Genomic DNA, 13,041 nt, shown 5'->3' with positions numbered 1-13,041 from the left:
GACGTTGCAGGAAACAGTAATTTCAGTTTAAAAAAATTAAAAGTCTTAGCAAAAAACGATCTGTCTGTCTGTGTGATTTACCTGTCGACAGTGACGATTTATATGTTTCCGGTTTGGAAAATTAAAATATACCGGTACACCCTCTCCCCCCAAATAATGGGGAGAGCTACATGTTCATTCTTAAACTGCATCTTTACAAATGTAACTTACAGGAATTTCACTATATATTTGATCGTCAACTCACTGACCCCCCCCAAAAAAAAACAAAAAAAAAAAAAAAAACCCCAACCAACTAACACACCCCCCCCCCCCCCAAAATGTGCCAATCAGCTAAGCACTACAATAAGATAAACATTTGCATATTTAATTCTAAAGAAGCGGTTTCTGGAAATCTGATCATAGGTAACACTTTATTTTTTTTTTTAAATAACATTTCCGATAACTAATTGTTTTTAATAAGTCAAGTTCGTCTTGAATCAAATAATAAAATCATGAATTTTTTTTGTTTCTTCACAGTTCCTTTACGTGCGACCTTGTTATTAAAAGTAAGTGCAAAAAAGTTAAACCCTTTGGCCTTACTTCAAAGCTAGCATGCCGTATGTACCATTATACTCGGTGTGTTGAACTTTTGTCCTTCCTGCCAGGAAATAACCCAACAACTTTCTACAGGTATTTTTAAACCTTGGGTACAAGACCTCTATGACAGTCAACTATTAAAAAACACTTGTTTTTGGTTTTTGGGGGAGGGTGGGTGGGATGATTAACTTATCTTTTTAAGTTGTATTTTTTTTTTGTGTACATGCATCTTTAGCGAATTTATATTACATGGTTGGAAGTGGTTAGTGTTAAAAAAAAATAATGTTGTTGAAATCACAATGAGCATCTAAGTGATGGCGACTGTTTTTCTCACCCAACGCAGTTTGTTTGTCATTTATATACCTCCCTCTTTGCAAACGTTGTTGACCACCTGTAGTTTTTTGTTTTACTTTGTTTCTTTTCTAAGTTCTCTCTCTCTCTCTCTCTCTCTCTCTCTCTCTCTCTCTCTCTCTCTCTCTCTCTCTCTGCTTATATTGCTCTGAGTGTCGATGCACAGGTATGTGGTGTTTAAAACCATTGGCGGTTTTCCTTTAAGAAGACAATTTCTTGACTTGAATAATTCACATATGACGTAAAGTATTTATCATGTTTCAATATGATTTAAAATTATAAATAGTTTTGAGAATTTGAGTACTGTGGTCTTTATTCAATCATACAGTACAACCTGCGCTCAAAGTTTAAAATGAGAGCATTGTGTGTTTATATACGACTCGTAAAAGATCTTTTAAAATTTGAAATACTTCCCGCTCTTGCACACAGTGCACGGTGTTAAAAACGTCTCAGTCAAATAAACAAGATATACAAAGATGTTTGAAGGTAAACTTCATGTAGATGTACTGTGATATTTTTACTAAAATTGTTATCATTTATCAGTAAGTTCTCAGAAACATCGTTCAGGCACGTAGCATCAAAGGGGGGGGGCCTGCCCCCCCCCCCCCCCACTTTTTCTCGCAGCAACAAATTTTTTTAAATTTACATATAAAAAATGGAATTATCATGGAGTTGCCCCCCCCCCACTTTTTTGGAGGATGTAGGATGTAAAAAGTTAATATGAAAATAAGGAAATTAGGATTGAAATTGAAGTTATATACAATACTACACCCCCCCCCCCCCCCCGGATTAGGATTTTGAAGATTTTGGGAAAGGCCTTTTTTTTGCTTGTCAAGATTTTGTCTATAGTTGCAGTTGATTATTTAAACTTTTCTCAATATTCTCATAAACTTAGCAGCATCTAATTAATATACCATGTGAAAAAGTCTGTATGATCATCATACTAGAAGAGAACAGAGTGGAACATATGTTTAGACTGGTTTCTGACCCCCCCCCCCCCCCTCCCCCCCGGGTCTCCATTTGTTCTTTTCGGAATGATTTGATTGATTCGATTATTGGTGAAAGCTTACGAATTTTCAACAACCGACAGATCTCGATTGATTTTTTAAAGGATAAGTTTGATACATATGGCTGTAAAATTACTTGGAGGATGATTTATTCAATAGACGACATTTCGATTTTTTTTTTCAATTAAGCAAGACGTACGCAAAGGACTTCATTCTTAATGGTGTGTTTGGTGGAACAAGGTTTGATTTGATTTGAACATATTTTATTATGCAAAATAATATTTACATAATAGGATTGGGCAGCAGGCAAAGCCTATTTAAGCCTTCTCCACTAGGTACAAGGTAGTCATATGTATAAAATACAAGAATTGTGGAGTTAAATGATACAATTAAGAATACATGATTTTTTTGTGTAGCAAAGTGAACAAAAGAAAAAAAGAGGGGAAAAAAAAGATAAAATTGACAAAACCGGTTATAACAAAAGTAGAACAGAATTATCAAGTTTTGTCAATAAGGTTACAGCATATATATATAAATATAGGTATATGCATAATTTTGTTTACATTTTCAGTATATGTGTTAATTACATTATTTTCTTTACACAAATCTTCTGGATTTTTTAATGTATTCATGTACAAGCTTGAACAATTTAACATTTTCATCATATGAAACATCATTATCTCCATACAGTAATAGATCTAAGGTAATTGGTTTTTGGAGATTTAACATAGATATTTGATGAAAGAAACAATTTCTTTCATCATTATATTTTGGGCACTCAAAGAAAAAATGATTTGCATTTTCAGTATGAAAACCACAATAATCACAAACAGAATTTTCTCGAATAAAATCACAAAATAAGTCAGCATTTAAACTGCTAGCATTATTTCTTAGTTGACAATGTATAATGTTTTCCCTCCGATTCCCTAAATTAAAAAGTTTTGTTGGAGTCTTAAAAAAATATTTCTTAATAGCATTTGAAAAGCAAGCCAACTTTGGAAGACTTCTAATAGCTAGTGGAAGATCATTCCATAGCTTAACTGTAGATGGTATGAAACTTTTTAAATAAGATGTTGTTCTGGCTTGAGGGATAGTGTAAGTAGATTCATCATGATTTCTTAAAGGATATGGGGTTATAGGTGGAATACATGGTTCTAAAAGATTTTCAAGGTAAGTAGGTACCATGTGGTTTACCATCTTATAAAACAAAATTAACTTGTGCACTTTTCTTCTTTCTGATAACATATCCCATCCCAATTCATAATACAACTTTGTTCTAGAGGAATTGATTCTTAAGCCTGTGATAATTCTAGCTGCTGTGATTTGAACATCTTCTAAAAGATCTGATTCCCTGTCATTGCAGTTGTCCCAAATAACATCGCCATATTCTAAAACAGGTCGGATAAAGGACAGATATATTTTTATTAATGCATCGCGACAAAGTGTGTGTTTGAGCATACGCAACATGTTTAATCTACTACAAGCCTTTTCATATATGCCTTGTATATGTAATTTCCAGTTTGCATCAGACTGGAAATTAAGTCCTAAATGAACATGATTATTTTGTATTGTAATATCAGGACCATTATTACCAAATTTAATAGTAGGATGAGGAATATTTTTCTGAGTAAAGTTTAAGTTTATAGTTTTTTTAGGATTAAAATCAACCATCCATTTTTTGGACCATTTATCTAACTTGTCGAGATCCTTTGTTAGAGAATCTGCTGCTTCCATAATATCCTGATCAACAATAACATAGAGTGATGTGTCATCAGCAAATAGTCGAACATTATTGGACAAGTCAGAGGCAATATCATTAATGTACAATAGGAATAAGAATGGCCCTAACACTGATCCTTGTGGGACACCAGAGTTAGTAGGACCCAATGAAGATGTAAAACCATCTAAGACTACCTTTTGTTTTCTATTCCATAGATAATTTTTTACCCAGTTAATAATTTGACTTGAAATGCCATACTGTTTTAATTTAAGAATGATACCCTCATGCCAAACCCTATCAAAAGCTTTGGATATATCACAAAATATGAACCTTATGTCTTTGCCTTTGTCTAAATTGGAAACAATGGTGTTGTAGATTTCAACCAGCTGATTAGTGGTTGAGTCTCCACTTTGAAAACCTGATTGATATTTGTACAAAATGTTATTTTCAAGAATGAAGTTATTGAGATGCTTGACTATAATTTTTTCTAATAACTTACATATAACAGATGTAACTGATATGGGTCTATAGTTATTTACATCATCAGGAGCACCCTTATTTTTAAAAACAGGAGTAACCATTGCGATTTTCCATATGTGGGGAAGTACACCATTACTTAGTGACATATTGAATAGTTTAGCCAAAGGTTTGCAAATAACATGTGCAACCTGTTTTAAAATTCTTGGTGTTATGGAGTCAGGACCTGATGGCTTAGATATATTGATAGCTTGTAATTGATCCAATACTTCATTGTCAGTAATATAGTGAGTGTTCATGTGATGTAAAGGTGGGTCTGGTACATTGTGTGCTAAGTTTTGGGACACAGATATGGTAGAAATATTTGTAAAGAAATTGTTAAATGCATTAGCTTTGTCTATGGGATGAAATAATGTCTGACCATTGACTTTCAATGGAGGTGATGGTTTGTGTTTGTTGTTTAATTTACAAAGTGATTTAACTATTCGCCACCATTTACCAGGAGGAATTGACTTATTAATTTGGTCTGAAATTTTTTTATTATATTTCTGTCGAGAAGCACGTATTTCATCTATAACTTTATTACGCAAGTATCTATATCTTTCCCAGTGTAGAGGATTTTGGGTTTTTACAGCTTTATGGTGGATACGATTGCGCTTCCTCATTAAAACTCTGATAGTGCTATTCATAAATACTTTATCCCGTGGCCTTATTGTGACAATTTTCTTGGGTACATGTTTGTCTACAATAGTTTTAAAAGTGTTTGTAAAATTTGAGTATGTTTTATCTATATCTGTGGAATTGAAGACTTCTACATCCCAATCAACATAACTCAACTCGTTATTGAGTTTATCAAAATCAGCATTGTTGTAGTCAGTAATTTCTCTCCTATAAGCATATTGTTTGTGTGAACAGAAATGCAAGTCAATGCCTACAACTGAGTGTGTACTACAAAATGGAGGAGATACAGTTGTATTTCTAACTAAGGCTGGGTTGTTTGTAACTATTAAATCAATACATGTACCTTCTGTGATTGTAAAGTTTGTCGGTGTATTGATTAAATTGTGTAAGTTGAGTTGTTGAAGTATTTGTTTGAACCTTGTACTTTGATTTGAAAAAACATTGGTATTAAAATCACCCAGCAAAAATGTTGGGAGATTATGATCAAGAACTTTGTTAAGGTTTCGGGCGAGTAAATCCCAATAACTAACTAAAGAAGAAGGCGGCCTGTATAATGTACCTATCAGGAATTTTTTGTTATTTGTCTGAATTTCTGACCAAACAATTTCTAACCCTTGCATTGATAAATCAGTACGTTCGTAATAACTTAATTTGTCAGAAATATATATTGCAACACCACCACCATATCTATTTCTATCATTACGTATAGGTGGATGAAAGCCATCTATCTGTATACTTTCGTTATTAATAGAATCATCAAGGTGGGTTTCACTAATTGTAATTATATCATACATTGATAATTCCGCAGTAATAATATCTAACTTGGGTAAGAGGCTACATACATTATTGTGTACAATACTAAGAGGTTTCGTAAAAGAAGTATTGTTATTTGGTCCTGGGTTGGTTTCGATATTACCTAACATGAGGAGCAAAAAAATAATGCAGAAGAAGTGTAAATTTCTCATAGAGTAAGAATGAAAATGAACCCCTGTCATCTCAATATAGGTTGAGTTTACCTTAATCATGTGTATCAAAAATATAGCTTAGGTATGAGAAGTTTGGTGACAGGAGCTCTCTATACATCGGATATGCTGTGGAAGTACATAAAAAGAAAACCGGTTTGAATTGATCGTAAGAATACGGAAAGAAATTGAAAATACAGTCAAAACAGAACATATATACAAAATAATATGTAAACTTTGAAATACATGCAAGAATAGGGTTTTCTTGCGAAAAGCATTTCACAAAAATAACATTCCAAAAAAGAATCGTCACATGAAGAAAAAAAGACGACCTTTGAGTGTTTGAAGTATACAATACAGCAAACAGTACAAATAAAGATATGTAGATATAGATTACTTGTATATACAGACTCATATTTAGATACGAGTAACCAGCAGAAAAAATAAAAAAATAAATAAAGAGTTATTTAATAACGTATAACAGTGAAAGTCATTTAGAACGCATCTCTGGAATAGCGCATGAACACGTCAAAATGTATGGGGGAAATCCCATTCTAAAAATAGCACAACGGTATGTAGGATCAGTCACACACATGATGAAAGCGGGGCGCAAGTAAAACAGTTTACCTGCCTGCCGGGGTGGACGTAACCGGTTGTGGTCGCTCACTACGAATAAACTCCTTCAGTTTGTCGATATCTGTGGACCGTGTGATAGTCCACTTCTTCCCGGTGTGGGTTTTCGCCATAATCCGCCCATCATAGGTCCATACCGAGTTGATGCGTTTTTCTTTGAATATCTTCTTTGTAGCAACAAGCAGGTCCATGCGTTTTCTCGTTAGGGACTCATTGATGAAGATCTTGTGTGCATTCAGTTCATTTTGATTGTACGTTTTGAGGTTGCTTTTCTTTGCGTATACAAGAGCTCTGTCACGGTAGGAAGTAAGTTTCACTATGATATCCCTCGGACGATCATCCCGGGGTTTCCCAACACGATGCGAGCGCTCAACTTTATCTAATGAGATAGAGGTCTTGTCGGGTCCTAGTATAAGCTTGTTGATGACGTTCAAAGCAACTTCGTCAGTATTCTCTTCCTTACCCTCAGCAACACCCGTAATTTTGATACAGTTCCGTCGCGAGTATTGTTCCAAGTCATCTAGTTGATATTCAAGTGAATCAATGCGACTTTCGAGGGTTGAAACTTTCTCTAATAATATGTCAGAGATGTGGGATCTGAAAGACTCATGATTCAGGATAATGGTCACAGCTTTTTTAGTGGTATTTTCATCTTTCGAGAATGTCTCAAGTAGAGTGTTCAATGTATGAAAGTCCTGGTCAAAGCCAGTGTCTTCTATGTAACTAACGTTAGATTTTGCCATTGTATTACTAATGTCACTTTCGCTAGTGCTGATTTCTGATCTGGGGCGTTTCGCTTGGTGTTGTCTAGGTTTATGTTTGTTTTTCTTGTTTGGCATGATGATTTACCACAAATAACACACACGCATGGTGAGCTTTACTCAATGGCATGTACAATGCAAGTTCAAAAAGCTTATAAAATTCGTTTCTCAAAGTTTAGTGTAGATTTACTCACATGAAACAGAATTAGAATCCAAACCAAATCCAAAAGTCACATAATAATAAATTTACTAATGCAGATTTTTCACTTAAATTTGTTTTTCGCTGGTCAGGATTTTTCAACACCCTACATGGCGGACGACCTTGACCTTTTTCAACAAGGTTAAGACGTTAAGGAAAAGTTAAGACGTAATAGGAAAATCAATTTTCGTGCTTGAACATTTGTCATACTAAAATTTCGATTGAATAAAAAAAATATTCCTTTGGATATATATAATACTGTACAATCACTTTAAAAGTCAGATCACAAAGGAATATTGGCTCAGGCCTAGGTACGTACGAATGTGGAGTGAATTTAAAAATCAACTCCCCAAAAACGCCCAATACTTTGGTGTGGAAAAAAATATGTAATCTAAAGAATCTCTATATCAAAATTTTCAGATCCGTAAAAAGTAAAACACAACAAATGTCGAATGACTTTTATATCAATTTAATCTAATAAATATGATTAATGTACAGTTCAACAAAATTCTATATGCATGCTTTCACTGCTGTGACAGTGCACCTGCAATTTGATCATATTGCTGCATTTATACATGTACATATATAGCTATCTCTCTTGAATTTTACAAGTAAAATGTTCGTGTTTGCTATACTGTCATCTGGACGCGTATTCTTAGCAAAATTTTAAAAAGACCAGGAAAGCTATATAGCGCTGTTTCACATGCATTCCATTACACGTTATGTAAAAAATAAACATCGGTATTTCAAATCGATTCACAGAGTATTCATCCTAAAAATCTCACATCATAATCCTCACAAGCGATTTCTTATATGAATCTTCGTATGATCTGTTATATTTTGGGATAAAATTTACATTGAAGTCCCTTTTTTATGGACTTCACTGGCCGAGTGACCGTATTCTTTATTTTGATGCCTTGTTGTTTAGGCTCTCTGCTCGATGCTCAATCACTTGTCTTTTTTACCTCCTTGCTTTTCGTTTTGACCCTGAGTAAAAGACGGCCACAAATGGTACATGGCCAGGAGGGGTACCCCTATCCAGACTCCGTTAGGGAAGTAGAAGAGCAGCGTGAGGGTGAGGCTGGAATCCGTTCCGATCCAATGACCCGCCCCACAGATGTCCGTAAACATCAGGAAGTACGTCACTGTTTTCCACATCGTCATGATGTTCACGTTGTACGCCATCAGCCGGGTATGGCGACTGGACTTGTAGTGCTAATGAAAAAAATCGAAAATATGATAATAATAATCACTATAAAACTGTTTTAACAAGAGCTTGGACTTTGTGCACTACGTGACAAACTCCGATTTGATGAAGGTGGGGTCTTCATGCAGTCAATTTAGCACATCTTGGCAAACAACTTCCGATTTTGACAGTCTGTGAATATTAATGAGCTTTACATACCGAATAAAAGAAAGGAGGTCGGTATTTGAAAGCTTGTTTTGATGAGCAAACTAGATAGAAAGTCCAAGCTCTTTTTGAAACGGTTCTTGCAATATATAGATTTATCTGATTTACTGGCATGGAAAATTTAGATATGTTAATAAAATGATTCTAATCCTTGTTATAACAAATGCTCGAGGCTCACATGAAATAATTTTTTTTAGAATAAATATTTAAAAATTAAAGTGGACATGATGAAATAAAATACTAGTAACTCGAAGCTGTAAGAAATCGGTATTTGTTACATGATATATGACGTTGTTTATGATTAAAAAAATCTTTTTAAAACTCAAAAGAAAAAATATAATACTTTAATATAAATACTTACCAGAATAATAGTGATAATGCTGAGTAATACTTCAACATAGTTTTGTCTGCAAGGAAAAGAAAGCATTTTTTTGAGAAGTGGTTAAAATAAACTGTGCAATGAACATTGTAATTCATATGCCAATCTTTGTGTTACTGTAAATGTAGTCCATTATTTCTAATAAGTATTACTATATCGACACTGCATTCTTCAAAAAATTAAATTCACTAAATCTTAACAAAATCTAAAAAAAAATGACTATATATGGTAGAGTTTGGATTAGATTCTCTCATGACTTATCATATATTCAGTATACTGTATAATCAGTAGAATTCGTGGTGGTTCAATTTTCGTGGAATTCGAGGGTAGCCCTAACCCACAAATTTACATCGTCGACAAAAACAAATTTTGAAAGAGTTAGTATTCTTCCTGAAACTGAAAACCGACGCATCATGAAATTACATCACCACGAATAAGCAAAAAAAAAAAACCCACAATCTATGAAAATTGGCCCCCGAGAATTTTTAAAATGTTACCACAGTATATATCGGGGGTTGAAGGTTGGGTGTGGAGGTTGGTTTGGTAATGTCATACTTTAAATTTTGCATTTACACACATCAAGTGAATTCAAGATTGATTAATGAATGGATAATTTACTATTCAAAAATATTTCAAAAAGTTGATTCGTTAAAGACATCTGTATAAAGCAAAATACACAATATGTTTAACAGTTTAAGCCTAGATTATAATTATTTTTTTAAATTTAACCATATAATTTTATATAAATAAATCGCAGTAAACTGGGTAGATATCAAAGATCTATATACTTTCCGAACACCAGGTTAAAATAGCTCATGAACTTTTAAGATGAAATTCAATAAGCCCTTCTGACAATGACCCAAGGCCACCAATGCTGCACGGGTGCAGTGTTTCTCGACTTGTACAATGTCTTTTGTTTATTTTTGGTTTTCCTTTTTTGTACTTTGTGTGACCTTTTTGTACCGACCCAGCGAGCCTCCAGTCTTCAGAGATTTAAAAAAAAAATAGAATTGACATAACAGAACATTATCGATCAGATCTGTACTTTTTTGACGTCAATATGGTTTACATCAGATCTAGAAGTTTCATCAATTTTATTTAATTCTTTTGTTAAATTTTTGGATCTTCGATCTACTTTAAAACTTGTTTATTTTCAAGTATGTATTTAATCATTAAATGGCATAGAAATTTATGCACGTGTATTAAATACTGATATATTCACGTATTTTCCATGCTATTGTGTTGCATGCATCTTCCCGAGTCAAGGGTTTTCTAATGACATCACCTTTCCTTAATTGTGCAACATGTGAACTTGTATCATCTCATTAATTAAACGAGAGAGAGAGAGAGAGAGAGAGAGAGAGAGAGAGAGAGAGAGAGAGAGATCTATCCACTTTTCCAGGGTGTTACCGGTAAAATCTAAAACAACAGATAACAGATTGATCAAACTTGCATTATTTAAACTCAGCCGTACTTGGACTCTGGAATCAATCTACACAATACAAACTACACACGGAGTGGGTGGATTTAAGTGACTAACCTAGAAAAAAACAAATCATTTTGGTCTACAGTATGTACAAGTACAACCAAGAAATTATCATAATAGTCAAGCCAGACTTTGGTTTTCATGGAACTCAACATACAGGTTTTTTTAAACGATTGCCCATTTTTTTAATTCTCGGATTTTTAATCAGTAATGTTAATAAGCAGTTATAAATAGCATGAATGTATTTATTGATATACTGCATATTTGTATATTTTGTGTGAATATATATATATATATATATATATATATATATATATATATATATATATATATATATATATATATATATATATATATATATATACCGGTAAGTTTTCGTGTACTTACAGACTGATTGCCTTCACGAATGGGTCACTTGTGTCGACGTATCTCTTGTCGATGTCGACATAATACTTATCTGCAAAAATTGAACACGGCATTATTTAATTTCACGGGTACCATAATTTATAGATATATAAAATAAAAACAAAACACCGATATACAAAGCGCATACACAATTTTAAGTAAGCTCGAATTTTTGTACGTGTACTTATCAGTTATTTAACAAACTCGTCTGTCAGTAATTTGGTCTAGATTAAAGACTCTGCACTTAGAAAAAAAAATTAAATCAAGTTGAGTAATTATAGACACAATGTTATGACATGCCATTGAAAACTATAGCTTTTATTTATTGTTATACAAGAAAAAGGGAATTAAAATGCACTTCTCGATTTTCTATTTAACATTGAAGGAGAAAAAAAATGCCACAAAATAATAAAAATTATTCTCTCGAAACATGATGTTTTTCATCGATTTCAACCGGGATGGGTCTACGGAGGTATTTTGCCGGTGACCCACTTTTGGGGGCCTATGGAATGACCTTGATGAAGTAATTTCTTTACGTTCAAAGCCTCTCCCACATTCCCACAATGGACTAACGCCGTACTCGTCTCTGCCCTATTTTTCCTAATACAGGTAACTAGACCAAAGTACTCAATTTTCCCTTGAAGACCATAGTACTCAATTTCTCTTTAAATCATAAATTTCAAAACATATTCATAATTAATAAAATTTGTAGAATAAAAATGACATTTTTGTTTATTAGAGAGAGATTTGTTTAATTAACTATTTTTAAATAAAAAGGGATACACAGACTGAATTTATGAATGGTATATGAATTTTTCTAAATTGGAAAAAAAGAAATCGATACTTACAGAAATACCATATCCAAGAATATGCACCCCCGGGTAGAGAGTGAGGTCGAAACATAATAAAACTGGCATCCCACGTACAAATGAGGGCATTGGTGTACATCCACCCTAATATCCATCCTGGAAGACGCCCCCAGTTCTGCTGAGCAGAGACGGTCTTCCCCTTCTTGTTATCTGTCCTCGCCATTTCTCTCTTTCACTCTGTACCCTGGTTGTTTGCTATAATATGTGTACACGGCGAGCTGTGTACTGTAGCGGCTTGAGTTTAAACTGGCAGTGATCATGTACAGTAGGTGATAATACTTCGCTACGTGTTTGTATTTATAAGCTATCTGTCGGGAAACCCGAGTGCAAGATGTCATTTTTGTTTCAAAAATTTAATTATTGGTTGTTATTAACTTATGTACTTCTAATTATCGCGGTCATTAATTATAGTTCAGGTAATTAATTAAGATTCACTGATAGTGTGATAATTGATATTTGTTTCTGATTTAATTTCAATTCGAGATTCCTCGGTGTTGCTGTCATCCCATTCGGTCGTCAAGTCCTACATTTCATCTTTACGTTGTAAACATCCATATAGTTGTTATTTTCTAGGATTGGTTTTAAAAGGGGAAAGTGGAATATATGTAATATTAGATGTGACGCACTTACGTAATCATAATAATTATTTTAGAATTAAATGACGTACTTATAAACATATTTACTTGGTATTGTTTGTTTGTGGTTTTTCCCCCTTAACAAAAAGTCACGAAATACCGTTGGAGAAGAATTATTTGGCCTAATCGCTTGTCGTATTTTGGAAGTAGTTCGTTAGTCCCCCCCCCCCCCCATTAAAACCCCAAACACCCCTAATAAAACCAAAAACAAGCACATAGATGTAACGTAACGGGTATCCATAATTCAATTGAGAGAGAGAGAGAGAGAGAGAGAGAGAGAGAGAGAGAGAGAGAGAGAGAGTATGCATATACATGTATTTGTTTTATTGTAATGTAAAGCTACCAACATCAGCAAACGCAATATTTCTTACTAAACTCACTGTAATGACATGTGTTATAAAATTAGCACATATAAACTATGCGATGTTTCACTGCTGACCAAATGTTTGGCAGAATTCTGTACATGACTTGTGATTTAAGATCAGGCGA

At 33.7% G+C, this 13,041-nt stretch overlaps 1 protein-coding gene across 1 annotated transcript; it reads right to left on the bottom strand.

The window, feature by feature from the left end:
- Positions 1-7,820: 7,820 nt before the first annotated feature.
- Positions 7,821-12,245, bottom strand: LOC105322314 (uncharacterized). The gene is made up of 4 exons (XM_011420955.4): positions 11,897-12,245; positions 11,031-11,100; positions 9,140-9,185; positions 7,821-8,582 (listed from the first exon to the last, which is right to left on the bottom strand). The coding sequence occupies exons 1-4, from the start codon at positions 12,078-12,080 to the stop codon at positions 8,316-8,318; spliced, it is 567 nt and encodes a 188-aa protein (XP_011419257.3). The 5' UTR covers positions 12,081-12,245; the 3' UTR covers positions 7,821-8,315.
- Positions 12,246-13,041: the final 796 nt, after the last annotated feature.

This window comes from Magallana gigas, chromosome 2 (genome assembly GCF_963853765.1).
Source record: "Magallana gigas chromosome 2, xbMagGiga1.1, whole genome shotgun sequence".
In the NCBI taxonomy this organism is placed as follows: domain Eukaryota; kingdom Metazoa; phylum Mollusca; class Bivalvia; order Ostreida; family Ostreidae; genus Magallana; species Magallana gigas.
Note: the sequence above shows the minus strand (reverse complement) of the source record. Positions and strands in the feature narration are given on the sequence as shown.

Bases quoted from the DNA above. Each gene is read 5' to 3' on its own strand.
- LOC105322314 (XM_011420955.4), bottom strand. From the start codon at position 12,080: ATGGCGAGGACAGATAACAAGAAGGGGAAGACCGTCTCTGCTCAGCAG. The intron at 11,101-11,896 runs GTAAGTATCGAT...CAATTTTTGCAG, and splicing joins TTCTTGGATATGGTATTTCT to ATAAGTATTATGTCGACATC. The intron at 8,583-9,139 runs GTAAGTATTTAT...TTTTTTCATTAG, and splicing joins GCATTATCACTATTATTCTG to CACTACAAGTCCAGTCGCCA.